This window comes from Carcharodon carcharias (genome assembly GCF_017639515.1).
Source record: "Carcharodon carcharias isolate sCarCar2 chromosome 24 unlocalized genomic scaffold, sCarCar2.pri SUPER_24_unloc_1, whole genome shotgun sequence".
Lineage (NCBI taxonomy): Eukaryota > Metazoa > Chordata > Chondrichthyes > Lamniformes > Lamnidae > Carcharodon > Carcharodon carcharias.
The window spans coordinates 2902324-2925136 of NW_024470584.1; the positions used below are offsets into that span (position 1 = coordinate 2902324).

Here is a 22813-nt window from a genome sequence, read left to right on the forward strand (position 1 = left end):
TGTGGAGAGGCAGGGGAGGGTTAGGGTGATTGACAGCTCCGTGATTGTGTGTCTGTGGAGAGGCAGGGGCGGGGTTAGGGTGATTGACAGCTCCCTGACTCTGTGGAGAGGCAGGGGCGGGGTGCGGGTGATTGACAGCTCCCTGATTGTGATGTCTGTGGAGAGGCAGGGGCGGGGTTAGGGTGATTGACAGCTCCCTGACATGTCTGTTCGGAGTTAGGGGCGGGGTTAGGGTGATTGACAGCTCCCTGACTGATGTCTGTGCGGAGTTAGGGGCGGGGTTAGGGTGATTGACAGCTCCCTGATTGTGGTGTCTGTGGAGAGGTAGGGGCGGTGTAAGGGTGATTGACAGCTCCGTGATTGTGTGTCTTTGAGGTGGCAGGGGCGGGGTTAGGGTGATTGACAGCTCCCTGACTGATGTCTGTGCAGAGTTATAGGCGGGGTTACGGTGATTGACAGCTCCATGATTGTCTGTGTGGAGGTAGGGGCGGGGTTAGGGTGATTGACAGCTCCCTGACTCTGTGGCGAGGCAGGGGCGGGGTTAGGGTGATTGACAGCTCCCTGACTCAGTGCGGAGGTAGGGGGCGGGGTTAGGGTGATTGACAGCTCCCTGTTTGTGATATCAGTGACGCGCTGACGCAATGACGCTGACGCAGGGAGTCCGACTCTTGCTGAAGCGGCTGCGGCGAAGCCCCGGAACAGGGAGCGGGGCCTGGGGCCTGGGGCCTGGGTGAGTAACCGTCACTGACACTGACACCGACACAGCCTGTCAGCTGTGAACCGCTCCATCAGCCTGGAGCGGAGAGAGGGAGGGAGAGAGCCGGCCATCACTTTAATCTCTCTCCCCATTCCAGAGCACCTCGAATTACATCACCGCCAGTGACGTCAGTCCCAAGTGACGTAATCCATCGTCACCCGTAACCTCAGCCCTGACCCCGTAACCTCAGCCCTGACCCCGTAACCTCACCCCTGACCCCGTAACCTCACCCCGACCCCTCACCCCTGACCCTGTAAACTCACCCCGACCCCTCACCCCCACACCTGTAACCTCACTCCCGACCCCTCGCCTCGACTCCTCACCCCTGACCCAGCAAACTAACCCCTGACCCCATAAAGTCTCCCCTGACCCCTCATCCCCAAACTGCAAACTTCCGACCCTCACCCCTGACCCCGTAAATTCACTCTGGCCCCTCACCCCCGAATCCATAAATTCACTCCTGACCCCTCACCCACAAGCCCATAAACTCACCTTGATCCCTCACCCTTGACCCCGTAAACTCACAACCTCTCGCCCCCCAACACTGTAAACTCACTCCGGTCCCTCACCCCCGAGCCCTTAAACTCACCCCGACTCCTCACCCCAGACCCTGTAAACGCACCTTGACCCTCACCTTGACCTCATCAACTCACTCCCAACCCCTCGTCCCGACGTAAACTCACCCCGACCCCTCAACCCCGAGCACGTAAAGGTGCCCTGACCCCTCACCCCTGACCCCGTAACCTCACCCCTGACCCCGTAACCTCACCCCTGACCCCGTAACCTCACCCCTGACCCCGTAATCTCACCTCGACCCCTCACCCCTGACCCTGTAAACTCACCCCGACCCCTCACCCCCACACCTGTAACCTCACTCCCGACCCCTCGCCTCGACTCCTCACCCCTGACCCAGCAAACTAACCCCTGACCCCATAAAGTCTCCCCTGACCCCTCATCCCCAAACTGTAAACTTCCGACCCTCACCCCTGACCCCGTAAATTCACTCTGGCCCCTCACCCCCGAATCCATAAATTCACTCCTGACCCCTCACCCACAAGCCCATAAACTCACCTTGATCCCTCACCCTTGACCCCGTAAACTCACAACCTCTCGACCCCCAACACTGTAAACTCACTCCGGTCCCTCACCCCCGAGCCCTTAAACTCACCCCGACCCCTCACCCCAGACCCTGTAAACGCACCTTGACCCTCACCTTGACCTCATCAACTCACTCCCAACCCCTCGTCCCGACGTAAACTCACCCCGACCCCTCAACCCCGAGCACGTAAAGGTGCCCTGACCCCTCACCCCTGACCCCGTAAACGCACCCTGACCCCTCACCCCCAACCCCATAATGTCACCCGTGACCCCGTAAAAGTATCCTAAACCCTCACCCCTGACCTCGTAAATTCACCCCGAACCCTGTAAACTCACCCCGACCCCTCACCCCGACCTCATCAACTCACTGGAGCGAGTAACTCACCTCCTGACCCCCCAAAGCCTGTGCACCATCTACAAGGCACAAGTCAGGAGTGGGATGGGATACTCCCCACTTGCCTGGATGAGTGCAGCTCCCACAACACTCAAGAAGCTCGACACCGTCCAGGACAAAGCAGCCCCGCTTGATCGGCCCCCCCCATCCACAAACATTCACTCCCTCCACCACCGACACACAGTAGCAGCAGTGTGTGTACCATCTACAAGATGCACTGCAGGAATTCACCAAGGCTCCTTCGACAGCACCTTCCACACCCACGACCACTACCATCTAGAAGGACAAGGGCAGCAGATAGATGGGGAACACCACCACCTGGAAGTTCCCCTCCAAGTCACTCACCATCCTGACTTGGAAATATATCGGCCGTTCCTTCACTGTCGCTGGGTCCAAATCCTGGAACTCCCTCCCTAACAGCACCGTGGGTGTACCTACACCACAGGGGACAAAATCCTGGAACTCCCTCCCTAACAGCACTGTGGATGTACCTACACCACACGGGGACAAAATCCTGGAACTCCCCACCTAACAGCGCTGTGGGTGTACCTACACCACAGGGACAAAATCCTGGAACTCCCTCCCTAACAGCGCTGTGGGTGTACCTACACCACAGGGACAAAATCCTGGAACTCCCTCCCTAACAGCGCTGTGGGTGTACCTACACCACAGGGACAAAATCCTGGAACTCCCTCCCTAACAGCGCTGTGGGTGTACCTACACCACAGGGACAAAATCCTGGAACTCCCTCCCTAACAGCGCTGTGGGTGTACCTACACCACACGGACAAAACCCTGGAACTCCCTCCCTAACAGCGCTGTGGGTGTACCTACACCACACGGGGACTGCAGCGGCTCAAGAAGGCAGCTCACCCACCACCTTCTCAAGGGGGCAATTAGGGATGGGCGATAAATGCCGGGCCCGGCCAGCGAGGCCCCACATCCCAGAGTGAATAAAAAAATTAAACTTACCCCGACTTTGTAAACTGAACCTTGACACACCTGCACCCACCCCCCCACCCCCACCCCCCGAACCCCACCTACAGGTTGAAGGGACGACCCCCCTCCCCACCGATGAGCGATGAGCCCCTGGCTGGATCGGCAGTGCACGTTCACGCTTCTGGTGGCCTCGCAGTTGTGCTTCCTGGTCTACTATTCCTTCGGGGGACTCCAGAGCCTCGCCGCCTTCTTCTCCTGGGACAGCGAGCCAGCCTGGGACTACAGCAGGACTCACGATGTCTACACCAACCTCAGCCTCATCCAGCGGGCCGGCACCGGCACCCAGAGCCTCCCCGACTGCCCGGACAAGTCCCCCTACCTGGGTAAGGCTGTTAGCGTCGCAGCTGGACAACAAAACTCGTATCGGGACGGGGGACGGGGGGGACGGTGGGGGGGGGGGGGGGGGGGAATGGGGGGGGGGGGGAGGGGGGAGGGGGAGGGGGGGGGGGGGGGGAGGAGGGGGAGGGGGGGAGGGGGGGGGAGGGGGAGGGGAGGGGGGGAGGGGGGAGGAGGGGGGGGGAGGGGGGAGGGGGAAGGGGAGGAGGAGAGGGAGGGAGGGGAGGGGGAGAACAAAAAGAAAAGATCGGAAATGTGTCATCAATTCTCCCCCTCCCCCTCCCTTCCTGTCCCCCCCCTCCCCCCTCCCCACCCTCCCTCCCCAACCCTCCACCTCCCCCTCCCCACCCTCCACCTCCCCCTCCCCCTCCTCCTCCTACCCTCCCTCCCCCTCCCCACCCTCCCCCTCCCCCTCCCCACCCTCCACCTCCCCCTCCCCCTCCCCCTCCCCCTCCCCTCCCCACCCCCTCCCCCTCCCCACCCTCCACCTCCCCACCCTCCCCCTCCCCACCCTCCCCCCTCCCCCCTCCCCCTCCCCCCCCTCCCCCTCCCCCTCCCCCTCCCCACCCTCCCCCTCCCACCCTCCCCCTCCCCCTCCCCCTCCCACCCTCCCCCTCCCCCTCCCCACCCTCCCCTCCCCCTCCCCACCCTCCCCCTCCCCCTCCCCCTCCCCACCCTCCCCCTCCCCTCCCCCCTCCCCACCCTCCCCCTCCCCCTCCCCCTCCCCTCCCCCTCCCCCTCCCCACCCTCCCCCTCCACCCTCCCCCTCCCCACCCTCCCCCTCCCCCTCCCCTCCCCACCCCTCCCCCTCCCCCCTCCCCCTCCCCCCACCCTCCCCCTCCCCCTCCCCCTCCCCCCTCCCCACCCTCCCCCTCCCCACCCTCCCCCTCCCCCTCCCCCTCCCCCTCCCCACCCTCCCCCTCCCCCTCCCCACCCTCCCCCTCCCCCTCCCCACCCTCCACCTCCCCCTCCCCCACCCCCCTCCCCCTCCCCCTCCCCACCCTCCCCCTCCCCCTCCCCCACCCTCCCCCTCCCCCTCCCCACCCTCCCCCTCCCCACCCTCCCCCTCCCCCTCCCCCACCCCCTCCCGCTCCCCCATCCCCCTCCCCCTCCCCCTCCCCCGTTCTCCTTTCCAGTCGGCCCGCTCAGCATCCAGTTCGACAGCGTCCCCCCGCTCGCCGTCATCCAGGAGCGGAACCCCCTGGTGCAGGAGGGCGGCTTTTACATCCCCCCGAACTGTGTGCCTCGGTACCGCACGGCCCTGATTGTCCCCCACCGCAATCGGGAGACCCACCTCCGGCACTTCCTCTATTACCTGCACCCGTTCCTGCAGAGGCAGCAGCTCCAGTACGGCATCTACATCATCCACCAGGTGAGACACTGACGCCCGCCCCCGCCCCCCCCCCAACCCCAGCACACTCCTGTCATCCCCAGTCCGCCTCTCCCTCACGGACAGTTTGACTTCTCTCTCTCTCTCTCTCTCTGTCTCTCTCTCTCTCTCCCTCCCTCCCTCCCTCCCTCGCTCTGTGGGTCTGTGCGCTCACTCGACTCCCCAAGGCGGGTAACCAGACCTTCAACAGGGCCAAGCTCCTGAACGTCGGGGTGAAGGAGGCTTTGCGAGATGAAGAGTGGGATTGCCTCTTCCTGCACGACATCGACCTCATCCCGGAGAACGACTACAACCTGTACGTCTGCGACGCCGGAAACCCCAAGCACGTCTCCATCGCCATGAACAAATTCGGCTACAGGTGAGGAGAAAACCTCCACGCACCCGGACACACAGACACGCATACCCAGACACACACAGGCACACCCAGACACACGCACCCAGACACACGCACACACGAACACACACACACACACACACACACACACACACACACACAAAGACACAGACACACATACACACACACACAGACACACACACAGACACACACACACACAGACACACATGCACACGCACACGCACACGCACACACAGACACCAGCACACAGACACACGCACACACACACACACACACTCTCTCACACACACTCACACATACACATTCACACACATATCACTATTAAAGGAGTGTTCCTTCACACCCGGACTCACACACACCCTGAAATCACTATTAAAGGAGTGTTCCTTCACACCCGGGCTCACACACACTGAAATCAATATTAAAGGAGTGTTCCTTCACACCCGGACTCACACACACCCTGAAATCACTATTAAAGGAGTGTTCCTTCACACCCGGACTCACACACACCCTGAAATCACTATTAAAGGAGTGTTCCTTCACACCCGGGCTCTCACACACACACTGAAATCACTATTAAAGCAGTGTTCCTTCACACCCGGGCTCACACACACTGAAATCACTATTAAAGGAGTATTCCTTCACACCCGGACTCACACACACTGAAATCACTATTAAAGGAGAGTTCCTTCACACCCGGACTCACACACACTGAAATCACTATTAAAGGAGTGTTCCCTCACACCCGGGCTCACACACACTGAAATCACTATTAAAGGAGTGTTCCTTCACACCCGGACTCACACACACACACACGCACACACACACACTGAAATCACTATAAAAGGAGTGTTCCTTCACACCCGGGCTCACATACACACACACATTGAAATCACTATTGAAGGATTCTTCCTATATACCCGGACTCTCACACACACTGAAATCACTATTAAAGGAGTGTTCCTTCATACCCGGGCTCACATACACACACACATTGAAATCACTATTGAAGGATTCTTCCTATATACCCGGACTCATACACGCACTGAAATCACTATTAAAGGAGTGTTCCTTCACACCCAGGCTCTCTCACACACACTGAAATAACAATAAAAGGAGTGTTCCTTCACACCCGGACTCTCACACGCTGAAATCACTATTCAAGGAGTGTTCCTTCACACCCGGGCTCACACACACATTGAAATCACTATTAAAGGAGTGTTCGTTCACACCCGGACTCACACACACACTGAAATCACTATTAAAGGAGTGTTCCTTCACACCCGGGATCACACACACTGAAATCACTATTAAAGGAGTGTTCCTTCACACCCAGGCTCTCACACACACACTGAAATCACTATTAAAGGGGTGTTCCTTCACACCCGGGCTCACACACACTGAAATCACTATTAAAGGAGTGTTCCTTCACACCCGGGCTCACACACACTGAAATCACTATTAAAGGAGTGTTCCTTCACACCCGGGCTCAAAAACACACTGAAATCACTATTAAAGGAGTATTCCTTCACACCCGGGCTCACACAAACAAATCAATATTAAAGGAGTGTTCCTTCTCGCCCAAGTTCTCACACACACACACTGAAATCACTATTAAAGGAGTGTTCCTTCACACCCGGGCTCTCACACACACACTGAAATCACTATTAAAGGAGTGTTCCTTCACACCCGGGCTCACACACACACACTGAAATCACTATTAAAGGAGTGTTCCTTCACACCCGGGCTCTCACACACTGAAATCGCTATTAAAGGAGTGTTCCCTCACACCCGGGCTCACACACACTGAAATCACAATTAAAGGAGTGTTCCTTGACACCCGGACTCACACACACACACACACACACACACACACACACTAAAATCACTATTAAAGGATTCTTCCTATATACCCGGACTCTCACATACACTGAAATCACTATTAAAGGAGTGTTCCTTCACACCCAGGCTCTCACACACACACTGAAATCACTATTAAAGGAGCGTTCCTTCACACCCAGACTCTCACACACTCACACACACACTGAAATCACTATTAAAGGAGTGTTCCTTCACACCCGGGCTCACGCACACACTGAAATCACTATTAAAGGAGCGTTCCTTCACACCCGGACTCACACACCCACACTGAAATCACTATTAAAGGAGTGTTGCTTCACACGCAGGCTCACACACACTGAAATCACTATTATAGGAGTGTTCCTGCAGACCCGGGCTCACACACACGCTGAAATCAGTTTTAAAGGAGTGTTCCTTCACACCCAGGCTCACACACACTGAAATCAATATTAAAGGAATGTTCCTTCACACCCGGACTCACACACACACTGAAATCACTATTTCAGGAGTGTTCCTTCACACCCGGACTCACACACACCCTGAAATCACTATTAAAGGAGTGTTCCTTCACACCCGGGCTCTCACACACACACTGAAATCACTATTAAAGCAGTGTTCCTTCACACCCGGGCTCACACACACTGAAATCACTATTAAAGGAGTATTCCTTCACACCCGGACTCACACACACTGTAATCACTATTAAAGGAGTGTTCCTTCACACCCGGGCTCAAAAACACACTGAAATCACTATTAAAGGTGTGTTCCTTCACACCCGGGCTCACACACACAAATCAATATTAAAGGAGTGTTCCTTCTCACCCAAGTTCTCACACACACACACTGAAATCACTATTAAAGGAGTGTTCCTTCACACCCGGGATCACACACACTGAAATCACAATTAAAGGAGTGTTCCTTGACACCCGGGCTCACAAACACACACTGAAATCACTATTAAAGGAGTGTTCCTTCACACACGGGCTCTCACACACTGAAATCACTATTAAAGGAGTGTTCCTTCACACCCGGGCTCTCACACACTGAAATCGCTATTAAAGGAGTGTTCCTTCACACCCGGACTCACACACACACTGAAATCACTATTAAAGCAGTGTTCCTTCACACCCGGGCTCACACACACTGAAATCGCTATTAAAGGAGTGTTCCTTCACACCCGGACTCACACACACACTGAAATCACTATTAAAGGAGTGTTCCTTCACACCCTGTCTCTCACACACACACAAATCACTATTAAAGGAGTATTCCCTCACACCCGGGCTCACACACACTGAAATCACTATTAAAGGAGTGTTCCTTCACACCCAGACTCTCACACACACACGCACACACACACACTGAAATCACTATTAAAGGAGTGTTCCTTCACACCAGAACTATGACACACACATTGAAATCACTATAAAAGGAGTGTTCCTTCACACCCGGGCTCACATACACACACACATTGAAATCACTATTGAAGGATTCTTCCTATATACCCGGACTCTCACACACACTGAAATCACTATTAAAGGAGTGTTCCTTCATACCCGGGCTCACATACACACACACATTGAAATCACTATTGAAGGATTCTTCCTATATACCCGGACTCATACACGCACTGAAATCACTATTAAAGGAGTGTTCCTTCACACCCAGGCTCTCTCACACACACTGAAATAACAATAAAAGGAGTGTTCCTTCACACCCGGGCTCTCACACGCTGAAATCACTATTAAAGGAGCGTTCCTTCACACCCGGACTCACACACCCACACTGAAATCACTATTAAAGGAGTGTTGCTTCACACGCAGGCTCACACACACTGAAATCACTATTATAGGAGTGTTCCTGCAGACCCGGGCTCACACACACACTGAAATCAGTTTTAAAGGAGTGTTCCTTCACACCCAGGCTCACACACACTGAAATCAATATTAAAGGAATGTTCCTTCACACCCGGACTCACACACACACTGAAATCACTATTTCAGGAGTGTTCCTTCACACCCGGACTCACACACACCCTGAAATCACTATTAAAGCAGTGTTCCTTCACACCCGGGCTCACACACACTGAAATCACTATTAAAGGAGTATTCCTTCACACCCGGACTCACACACACTGTAATCACTATTAAAGGAGTGTTCCTTCACACCCGGGCTCAAAAACACACTGAAATCACTATTAAAGGAGTATTCCTTCACACCCGGGCTCACACACACAAATCAATATTAAAGGAGTGTTCCTCCTCACCCAAGTTCTCACACACACACACTGAAATCACTATTAAAGGAGTGTTCCTTCACACCCGGGCTCTCACACACACACTGAAATCACTATTAAAGGAGTGTTCCTTCACACCCGGGCTCACACACACACACTGAAATCACTATTAAAGGAGTGTTCCTTCACACCCGGGCTCTCACACACTGAAATCGCTATTAAAGGAGTGTTCCTTCACACCCGGGCTCACACACACTGAAATCACTATTAAAGGAGTATTCCTTCACACCTGGACTCACACACACTGAAATCACTATTAAAGGAGTGTTCCTTCACACCCGGACTCACACACACACACACGCACACACACACACACACTGAAGTCACTATTAAAGGAGTGTTCCTTCACACCCTGTCTCTCACACACACACAAATCACTATTAAAGGAGTATTCCCTCACACCCGGGCTCACACACACTGAAATCACTATTAAAGGAGTGTTCCTTCACACCCAGACTCACACACACACGCACACACACACACTGAAATCACTATTAAAGGAGTGTTCCTTCACACCAGAACTATGACACACACATTGAAATCACTATAAAAGGAGTGTTCCTTCACACCCGGGCTCACATACACACACACATTGAAATCACTATTGAAGGATTCTTCCTATATACCCGGACTCTCACACACACTGAAATCACTATTAAAGGAGTGTTCCTTCATACCCGGGCTCACATACACACACACATTGAAATCACTATTGAAGGATTCTTCCTATATACCCGGACTCATACACGCACTGAAATCACTATTAAAGGAGTGTTCCTTCACACCCAGGCTCTCTCACACACACTGAAATAACAATAAAAGGAGTGTTCCTTCACACCCGGGCTCTCACACGCTGAAATCACTATTCAAGGAGTGTTCCTTCACACCCGGGCTCACACACACATTGAAATCACTATTAAAGGAGTGTTCGTTCACACCCGGACTCACACACACACTGAAATCACTATTAAAGGAGTGTTCCTTCACACCCGGGATCACACACACTGAAATCACTATTAAAGGAGTGTTCCTTCACACCCAGACTCACACACACACTGAAATCACTATAAAAGGTGTGTTCCTTCACACCCAGACTCACACACACACTGAAATCACTATTAAAGGAGTGTTCCTTCACACCCGGGCTCAAAAACACACTGAAATCACTATTAAAGGAGTATTCCTTCACACCCGGGCTCACACACACAAATCAATATTAAAGGAGTGTTCCTCCTCACCCAAGTTCTCACACACACACACTGAAATCACTATTAAAGGAGTGTTCCTTCACACCCGGGCTCTCACACACACACTGAAATCACTATTAAAGGAGTGTTCCTTCACACCCGGGCTCACACACACACACTGAAATCACTATTAAAGGAGTGTTCCTTCACACCCGGGCTCTCACACACTGAAATCGCTATTAAAGGAGTGTTCCTTCACACCCGGGCTCACACACACTGAAATCACTATTAAAGGAGTATTCCTTCACACCTGGACTCACACACACTGAAATCACTATTAAAGGAGTGTTCCTTCACACCCGGACTCACACACACACACACGCACACACACACACACACTGAAGTCACTATTAAAGGAGTGTTCCTTCACACCCTGTCTCTCACACACACACAAATCACTATTAAAGGAGTATTCCCTCACACCCGGGCTCACACACACTGAAATCACTATTAAAGGAGTGTTACTTCACACCCAGACTCACACACACACGCACACACACACACTGAAATCACTATTAAAGGAGTGTTCCTTCACACCAGAACTATGACACACACATTGAAATCACTATAAAAGGAGTGTTCCTTCACACCCGGGCTCACATACACACACACATTGAAATCACTATTGAAGGATTCTTCCTATATACCCGGACTCTCACACACACTGAAATCACTATTAAAGGAGTGTTCCTTCATACCCGGGCTCACATACACACACACATTGAAATCACTATTGAAGGATTCTTCCTATATACCCGGACTCATACACGCACTGAAATCACTATTAAAGGAGTGTTCCTTCACACCCAGGCTCTCTCACACACACTGAAATAACAATAAAAGGAGTGTTCCTTCACACCCGGGCTCTCACACGCTGAAATCACTATTCAAGGAGTGTTCCTTCACACCCGGGCTCACACACACATTGAAATCACTATTAAAGGAGTGTTCGTTCACACCCGGACTCACACACACACTGAAATCACTATTAAAGGAGTGTTCCTTCACACCCGGGATCACACACACTGAAATCACTATTAAAGGAGTGTTCCTTCACACCCAGACTCACACACACACTGAAATCACTATTAAAGGAGTGTTCCTTCACACCCAGACTCACACACACACTGAAATCACTATTAAAGGAGTGTTCCTTCACAACCGGGCTCACACAGACTGAAATCAAAATTAAAGGAGTGTTCCTTCACACCCGGGCTCACACACACTGAAATCACTATTAAAGGAGTGTTCCTTCACACCCGGACTCACACACAGTGAAATAACTATTAAAGGAGTGTTCCTTCACACCCGGGCACATACACGCACACTGAAATCACTATTAAAGGAGTGTGCCTTCACACCCGGACTCACGCAGACACTGAAATCACCATTAAAGGAGTGTTCCTTCACACCCGGGCTCACACACACACACTGAAATCACTATTAAAGGAGTGTTCCTTCACACCCGGGCTCTCACACACTGAAATCGCTATTAAAGGAGTGTTCCTTCACACCCGGGCTCTCACACACTGAAATCGCTATTAAAGGAGTGTTCCTTCACACCCGGACTCACACACACACTGAAATCACTATTAAAGCAGTGTTCCTTCACACCCGGGCTCACACACACTGAAATCGCTATTAAAGGAGTGTTCCTTCACACCCGGACTCACACACACACTGAAATCACTATTAAAGGAGTGTTCCTTCACACCCTGTCTCTCACACACACACAAATCACTATTAAAGGAGTATTCCCTCACACCCGGGCTCACACACACTGAAATCACTATTAAAGGAGTGTTCCTTCACACCCAGACTCTCACACACACACGCACACACACACACTGAAATCACTATTAAAGGAGTGTTCCTTCACACCAGAACTATGACACACACATTGAAATCACTATAAAAGGAGTGTTCCTTCACACCCGGGCTCACATACACACACACATTGAAATCACTATTGAAGGATTCTGCCTATATACCCGGACTCTCACACACACTGAAATCACTATTAAAGGAGTGTTCCTTCATACCCGGGCTCACATACACACACACATTGAAATCACTATTGAAGGATTCTTCCTATATACCCGGACTCATACACGCACTGAAATCACTATTAAAGGAGTGTTCCTTCACACCCAGGCTCTCTCACACACACTGAAATAACAATAAAAGGAGTGTTCCTTCACACCCGGGCTCTCACACGCTGAAATCACTATTAAAGGAGCGTTCCTTCACACCCGGACTCACACACCCACACTGAAATCACTATTAAAGGAGTGTTGCTTCACACGCAGGCTCACACACACTGAAATCACTATTATAGGAGTGTTCCTGCAGACCCGGGCTCACACACACACTGAAATCAGTTTTAAAGGAGTGTTCCTTCACACCCAGGCTCACACACACTGAAATCAATATTAAAGGAATGTTCCTTCACACCCGGACTCACACACACACTGAAATCACTATTTCAGGAGTGCTCCTTCACACCCGGACTCACACACACCCTGAAATCACTATTAAAGCAGTGTTCCTTCACACCCGGGCTCACACACACTGAAATCACTATTAAAGGAGTATTCCTTCACACCCGGACTCACACACACTGTAATCACTATTAAAGGAGTGTTCCTTCACACCCGGGCTCAAAAACACACTGAAATCACTATTAAAGGAGTATTCCTTCACACCCGGGCTCACACACACAAATCAATATTAAAGGAGTGTTCCTCCTCACCCAAGTTCTCACACACACACACTGAAATCACTATTAAAGGAGTGTTCCTTCACACCCGGGCTCTCACACACACACTGAAATCACTATTAAAGGAGTGTTCCTTCACACCCGGGCTCACACACACACACTGAAATCACTATTAAAGGAGTGTTCCTTCACACCCGGGCTCTCACACACTGAAATCGCTATTAAAGGAGTGTTCCTTCACACCCGGGCTCACACACACTGAAATCACTATTAAAGGAGTATTCCTTCACACCTGGACTCACACACACTGAAATCACTATTAAAGGAGTGTTCCTTCACACCCGGACTCACACACACACACACGCACACACACACACACACTGAAATCACTATTAAAGGAGTGTTCCTTCACACCCTGTCTCTCACACACACACAAATCACTATTAAAGGAGTATTCCCTCACACCCGGGCTCACACACACTGAAATCACTATTAAAGGAGTGTTCCTTCACACCCAGACTCACACACACACACGCACACACACACACTGAAATCACTATTAAAGGAGTGTTCCTTCACACCAGAACTATGACACACACATTGAAATCACTATAAAAGGAGTGTTCCTTCACACCCGGGCTCACATACACACACACATTGAAATCACTATTGAAGGATTCTTCCTATATACCCGGACTCTCACACACACTGAAATCACTATTAAAGGAGTGTTCCTTCATACCCGGGCTCACATACACACACACATTGAAATCACTATTGAAGGATTCTTCCTATATACCCGGACTCATACACGCACTGAAATCACTATTAAAGGAGTGTTCCTTCACACCCAGGCTCTCTCACACACACTGAAATAACAATAAAAGGAGTGTTCCTTCACACCCGGGCTCTCACACGCTGAAATCACTATTCAAGGAGTGTTCCTTCACACCCGGGCTCACACACACATTGAAATCACTATTAAAGGAGTGTTCGTTCACACCCGGACTCACACACACACTGAAATCACTATTAAAGGAGTGTTCCTTCACACCCGGGCTCACACACACTGAAATCACTATTAAAGGAGTGTTCCTTCACACCCGGACTCACACACACACTGAAATCACTATAAAAGGTGTGTTCCTTCACACCCAGACTCACACACACACTGAAATCACTATTAAAGGAGTGTTCCTTCACACCCGGACTCACACACGCTGAAATCACTATTAAAGGAGTGTTCCTTCACACCCGTGCTCACACACACACTGAAATCACTATTAAAGGAGTGTTCCTTCACACACAAGCTCTCACACACACTGAAATCACTATTAAAGGAGTGTTCCTTTACACCCGGTCTCACACACACTGAAATCAGAGTTAAAGGAGTGTCCCTTCACACCCGGACTCAAACACACTGAAATGAGTATTAAAGGAGTGTTCCTTCACACCCGGGCTCACACACACTGAAATCACTATTAAAGGAGTGTTCCTTCACACCCGGGCTCAAAAACACACTGAAATCACTATTAAAGGAGTGTTCCTTCACACCCGGGCTCACATACACTGAAATCACTATTAAAGGTGTGTTCCTTGACACCCGGGCTCACACACATAAAGCAAAATTAAAGGAGTGTTCCTTCTCACCCAAGTTCTCACACACACACACTGAAATCGCTATTAAAGGAGTGTTCCTTCACACCCGGGCTCTCACACACACACTGAAATCACTATTAAAGGAGTGTTCCTTCACACCCGGGCTCACACACACACACTGAAATCACTATTAAAGGAGTGTTCCTTCACACCCGGGCTCACACACACTGAAATCACTATTAAAGGAGTATTCCTTCACACCTGGACTCACACACACTGAAATCACTATTAAAGGAGTGTTCCTTCACACCCGGACTCACACACACACACACGCACACACACACACACTGAAATCACTATTAAAGGAGTGTTCCTTCACACCCGGGCTCACATACACTGAAATCACTATTAAAGGAGTGTTCCTTCACACCCGGGCTCACACACACACACTGAAATCACTATTAAAGGAGTGTTCCTTCACACCCAGGCTCTCACACACTGAAATCGCTATTAAAGGAGTGTTCCTTCACACCCGGGCTCTCACACACTGAAATCGCTATTAAAGGAGTGTTCCTTCACACCCGGACTCACACACACACTGAAATCACTATTAAAGCAGTGTTCCTTCACACCCGGGCTCACACACACTGAAATCACTATTAAAGGAGTATTCCTTCACACCTGGACTCACACACACTGAAATCACTATTAAAGGAGTGTTCCTTCACACCCGGACTCACACACACACACACACACACGCACACACACACACTGAAATCACTATTAAAGGAGTGTTCCTTCACACCCTGTCTCTCACACACACACAAATCACTATTAAAGGAGTATTCCCTCACACCCGGGCTCACCCACACTGAAATCACTATAAAAGGAGTGTTCCTTCACACCCAGACTCACACACACACACGCACACACACACACTGAAATCACTATTAAAGGAGTGTTCCTTCACACCAGAACTATGACACACACATTGAAATCACTATAAAAGGAGTGTTCCTTCACACCCGGGCTCACATACACACACACATTGAAATCACTATTGAAGGATTCTTCCTATATACCCGGACTCTCACACACACTGAAATCACTATTAAAGGAGTGTTCCTTCATACCCGGGCTCACATACACACACACATTGAAATCACTATTGAAGGATTCTTCCTATATACCCGGACTCATACACGCACTGAAATCACTATTAAAGGAGTGTTCCTTCACACCCAGGCTCTCTCACACACACTGAAATAACAATAAAAGGAGTGTTCCTTCACACCCGGGCTCTCACACGCTGAAATCACTATTAAAGGAGTGTTCCTTCACACCCGGGCTCACACACACATTGAAATCACTATTAAAGGAGTGTTCGTTCACACCCGGACTCACACACACACTGAAATCACTATTAAAGGAGTGTTCCTTCACACCCGGGATCACACACACTGAAATCACTATTAAAGGAGTGTTCCTTCACACCCAGACTCACACACACAATGAAATCACTATAAAAGGAGTGTTCCTTCACACCCAGACTCACACACACACTGAAATCACTATTAAAGGAGTGTTCCTTCACAACCGGGCTCACACTCACTGAAATCACTATTAAAGGAGTGTTCCTTCACACCCGGGCTCACACACACTGAAATCACTATTAAAGGAGTGTTCCTTCACACTCGGGCTCACACACACTGAAATCACTATTAAAGGAGTGTTCCTTCACACCCGGGCTCACACACACTGAAATCACTGTTAAAGGAGTGTTCCTTCACACCCGGGCTCACACACACTGAAATCACTATTAAAGGAGTGTTCCTTCACACCCGGGCTCAAAAACACACTGAAATCACTATTAAAGGAGTGTTCCTTCACACCCGGGCTCACATACACTGAAATCACTATTAAAGGTGTGTTCCTTCACACCCGGGCTCACACACACAAATCAATATTAAAGGAGTGTTCCTTCTCACCCAAGTTCTCACACACACACACTGAAATCGCTATTAAGGGAGTGTTCCTTCACACCCGGGCTCTCACACACACACTGAAATCACTATTGAAGGAGTGTTCCTTCACACCCGGGCTCACACACACACACTGAAATCACTATTAAAGGAGTGTTCCTTCACACCCGGGCTCACACACACTGAAATCACAATTAAAGGAGTGTTCCTTGACACCCAGACTCTCACACACACACACACACACACTAAAATCACTATTAAAGGAGTGTTCCTTCACACCAGAACTATGACACACACATTGAAATCACTATAAAAGGAGTGTTCCTTCACACCCGGGCTCACACACACTGAAATCACTATTAAAGGAGTATTCCTTCACACCCGGACTCACACACACTGAAATCACTATTAAAGGAGTGTTCCCTCACACCCGGGCTCACACACACTGAAATCACTATTAAAGGAGTGTTCCTTCACACCCGGGCTCTCACACGCTGAAATCACTATTCAAGGAGTGTTCCTTCACACCCGGGCTCACACACACATTGAAATCACTATTAAAGGAGTGTTCGTTCACACCCGGACTCACACACACACTGAAATCACTATTAAAGGAGTGTTCCTTCACACCCGGGATCACACACACTGAAATCACTATTAAAGGAGTGTTCCTTCACACCCAGACTCACACACACACTGAAATCACTATAAAAGGTGTGTTCCTTCACACCCAGACTCACACACACACTGAAATCACTATTAAAGGAGTGTTCCTTCACAACCGGGCTCACACGATCACTGAAATCACTATTAAAGGAGTGTTCCTTCACACCCGGACTCACAAACACTGAAATCACTATTAAAGGAGTGTTCCTTCACACCTCGGCTCACACACACTGAAATCACTATTAAAGGAGTGTTCCTTCACACCCGGGCTCATGCACACTGAAATCACTGTTAAAGGAGTGTTCCTTCACACCCGGACTCAAACACACTGAAATCACTATTAAAGGAGTGTTCCTTCACACCCGGGCTCATACACACTGAAATCACTATTAAAGGAGTGTTCCTTCACACCCGGGCTCAAAAACACACTGAAATCACTATTAAAGGAGTGTTCCTTCACACCCGGGCTCACATACACTGAAATCACTATTAAAGGTGTGTTCCTTGACACCCGGGCTCACACACATAAATCAATATTAAAGGAGTGTTCCTTCTCACCCAAGTTCTCACACACACACACCGAATTCAGTATTAAAGGAGTGTTCCTTCACACCCGGGCTCACACACACACACTGAAATCACTATTAAAAGCGTGTTCCTTCACACCCGGGCTCACACACACTCACGCACTGAAATCACTATTAAAGGAGTGTTCCTTCACACCCGGGCTCACACACACTGAAATCACTATTAAAGGAGTATTCCTTCACACCTGGACTCACACACACTGAAATCACTATTAAAGGAGTGTTCCTTCACACCCGGACTCACACACACACACACGCACACACACACACACTGAAATCACTATTAAAGGAGTGTTCCTTCACACCCGGGCTCACATAGACTGAAATCACTATTAAAGGAGTGTTCCTTCACACCCGGGCTCACACACACACACTGAAATCACTATTAAAGGAGTGTTCCTTCACACCCAGGCTCTCACACACTGAAATCGCTATTAAAGGAGTGTTCCTTCACACCCGGGCTCTCACACACTGAAATCGCTATTAAAGGAGTGTTCCTTCACACCCGGACTCACACACACACTGAAATCACTATTAAAGCAGTGTTCCTTCACACCCGGGCTCACACACACTGAAATCACTATTAAAGGAGTATTCCTTCACACCTGGACTCACACACACTGAAATCACTATTAAAGGAGTGTTCCTTCACACCCGGACTCACACACACACACACACACACACGCACACACACACACACTGAAATCACTATTAAAGGAGTGTTCCTTCACACCCTGTCTCTCACACACACACAAATCACTATTAAAGGATTGTTCCTTCACACCCGGACTCACACACACAATGTAATCACTATTAAAGGAGTGTTCCTTCACACCCAGGCTCATACACAAACACACACACACAAACTGAAATCACTATTAAAGGAGTGTTCCTGCACACCCGGACTCACACACACACTGAAATCACTATTAAAGGAGTGTTCCTTCACACCCGGCTCACATACACACCACATTGAAATCACTATTGAAGGATTCTTCTATATACCCGGACTCTCACACACACTGAAAACACTATTAAAGGTGTGTTCCTTCATACCCGGCTCACATACACACACCATTGAAATCACTATTGACGGATTCTTCCTATATACCCGGACTTCATACACGCACTGAAATCACTATTAAAGGAGTGTTCCTTCACACCCTGGCTCTCTCACACATTCACTGAAAGCACTATTAAAGGAGTGTTCCTTCACACCCGCTCTCACACACGCATGCAATAATCACTATTAAAGGAGTGTTCCTTCACCACCGAGCTCACACACATACACTGAATTCATTATAAAAGGAGTGTTCCTTCACACCCGGACTCACACACACACTGAAATCACTATTAAAGGAGTGTTCCTTCACACGCGGGATCACACACACTGAAATCACTATTAAAGGAGTGTTCCTTCACACCCAGACTCACACACACAATGAAATCACTATAAAAGGAGTGTTCCTTCACACCCAGACTCACACACACACTGAAATCACTATTAAAGGAGTGTTCCTTCACAACCGGGCTCACACTCACTGAAATCACTATTAAAGGAGTGTTCCTTCACACCCGGGCTCACACACACTGAAATCACTATTAAAGGAGTGTTCCTTCACACTCGGGCTCACACACACTGAAATCACTATTAAAGGAGTGTTCCTTCACACCCGGGCTCACACACACTGAAATCACTGTTAAAGGAGTGTTCCTTCACACCCGGGCTCACACACACTGAAATCACTATTAAAGGAGTGTTCCTTCACACCCGGGCTCAAACACACACTGAAATCACTATTAAAGGAGTGTTCCTTCACACGCGGGCTCACACACACTGAAATCACTATTAAAGGTGTGTTCCTTCAGACCCGGGCACACACACACTGAAATCAATATTAAAGGAGTGTTCCTTCACACCCAAGTTCTCACACACACACACTGAAATCGCTATTAAGGGAGTGTTCCTTCACACCCGGGCTCTCACACACACACTGAAATCACTATTGAAGGAGTGTTCCTTCACACCCGGGCTCACACACACACACTGAAATCACTATTAAAGGAGTGTTCCTTCACACCCGGGCTCACACACACTGAAATCACAATTAAAGGAGTGTTCCTTGACACCCAGACTCTCACACACACACACACACACACTAAAATCACTATTAAAGGAGTGTTCCTTCACACCAGAACTATGACACACACATTGAAATCACTATAAAAGGAGTGTTCCTTCACACCCGGGCTCACACACACTGAAATCACTATTAAAGGAGTATTCCTTCACACCCGGACTCACACACTCTGAAATCACTATTAAAGGAGTGTTCCCTCACACCCGGGCTCACACACACTGAAATCACTATTAAAGGAGTGTTCCTTCACACCCGGACTCACACACACACACACACGCACACACACACACTGAAATCACTATAAAAGGAGTGTTCCTTCACACCCGGGCTCACATACACACACACATTGAAATCACTATTGAAGGATTCTTCCTATATACCCGGACTCTCACACACACTGAAATCACTATTAAAGGAGTGTTCCTTCATACCCGGGTTCACATACACACACACATTGAAATCACTATTGAAGGATTCTTCCTATATACCCGGACTCATACACGCACTGAAATCACTATTAAAGGAGTGTTCCTTCACACCCAGGCTCTCTCACACACACTGAAATAACAATAAAAGGAGTGTTCCTTCACACCCGGGCTCTCACACGCTGAAATCACTATTCAAGGAGTGTTCCTTCACACCCGGGCTCACACACACTTGAAATCACTATTAAAGGAGTGTTCCTGCACACCCGGACTCACACACACACTGAAATCACTATTAAAGGAGTGTTCCTTCACCCCGCACTCACACACACTGAAATTCACAATTAAAGGAGTGTTCCTTGACACCCAGACTCACACAACACACACACACACTAAAATCACTTTTAAAGGAGTGTTCCTTCACACCAGAACTATGACACACACATTGAAATCACTATAAAAGGAGTGTTCCTTCACACCCGGGCTCACATACACACACACATTGAAATCACTATTGAAGGATTCTTCCTATATACCCGGACTCTCACACACCACTGAAATCACTATTAAAAGGAGTGTTCCTTCATACCCGGCTCACATACACACACACATTGAAATCACTATTGAAGGATTCTTCCTAATACCCGGACTCATACACGCACTGAAATCACTATTAAAGGAGTGTTCCTTCACACCCAGGCTCTCTCACACACACTGAAATAACAATAAAAGGAGTGTTCCTTCACACCCGGGCTCTCACACGCTGAAATCACTATTCAAGGAGGGTTCCTTCACACCCGGACTCACACACACATTGAAATCACTATTAAAGGAGTGTTCGTTCACACCCGGACTCACACACACACTGAAATCACTATTAAAGGAGTGTTCCTTCACACCCGGGATCACACACACTGAAATCACTATTAAAGGAGTGTTCCTTCACACCCAGACTCACACACACACTGAAATCACTATAAAAGGAGTGTTCCTTCACACCCAGACTCACACACACACTGAAATCACTATTAAAGGAGTGTTCCTTCACAACCGGGCTCACACACACTGAAATCACTATTAAAGGAGTGTTCCTTCACACCCGGGCTCACACACACAAATCAATATTAAAGGAGTGTTCCTTCTCACCCAAGTTCTCACACACACACACTGAAATCACTATTAAAGGAGTGTTCCTTCACACCCGGGCTCACGCACACACTGAAATCACTATTAAAGGAGCGTTCCTTCACACCCGGACTCACACACCCACACTGAAATCACTATTAAAGGAGTGTTCCTTGACACCCAGACTCACACACACACACACACACACACACTAAAATCACTATTAAAGGATTCTTCCTATATACCCGGACTCTCACACACACTGAAATCACTATTAAAGGAGTGTTCCTTCACACCCAGGCTCTCACACACACACTGAAATCACTATTAAAGGAGTGTTCCTTCACACCCTGTCTCTCACACACACACAAATCACTATTAAAGGAGTATTCCCTCACACCCGGGCTCACACACACTGAAATCACTATTAAAGGAGTGTTCCTTCACACCCAGACTCTCACACACACACGCACACACACACTGAAATCACTATTAAAGGAGTGTTCCTTCACACCAGAACTATGACACACACATTGAAATCACTATAAAAGGAGTGTTCCTTCACACCCGGGCTCACATACACACACACATTGAAATCACTATTGAAGGATTCTTCCTATATACCCGGACTCTCACACACACTGAAATCACTATTAAAGGAGTGTTCCTTCATACCCGGGCTCACATACACACACACATTGAAAATCACTATTGAAGGATTCTTCCTATATACCCGGACTCATACACGCACTGAAATCACTATTAAAGGAGTGTTCCTTCACACCCAGGCTCTCTCACACACACTGAAATAACAATAAAAGGAGTGTTCCTTCACACC

The 22813-nt window shown here is 49.3% G+C and overlaps 1 protein-coding gene across 2 annotated transcripts in view; it reads left to right on the forward strand.

Moving 5' to 3' along the window:
• The first annotated feature begins 641 nt into the window (after window positions 1–641).
• b4galt3 (UDP-Gal:betaGlcNAc beta 1,4- galactosyltransferase, polypeptide 3) overlaps window positions 642–22813 on the forward strand; it is a 65025-nt gene continuing 42853 nt past the window's right edge. For both annotated transcript variants that reach the window (XM_041180627.1, XM_041180628.1), the window contains exons 1-4: window positions 642–730; window positions 3295–3570; window positions 4720–4955; window positions 5141–5331. In XM_041180627.1, the coding sequence (XP_041036561.1) occupies window positions 3330–3570; window positions 4720–4955; window positions 5141–5331 (668 nt within the window). In that variant the 5' untranslated portion in view covers window positions 642–730; window positions 3295–3329. The remainder of the gene's footprint in view (window positions 731–3294; window positions 3571–4719; window positions 4956–5140; window positions 5332–22813) is intronic.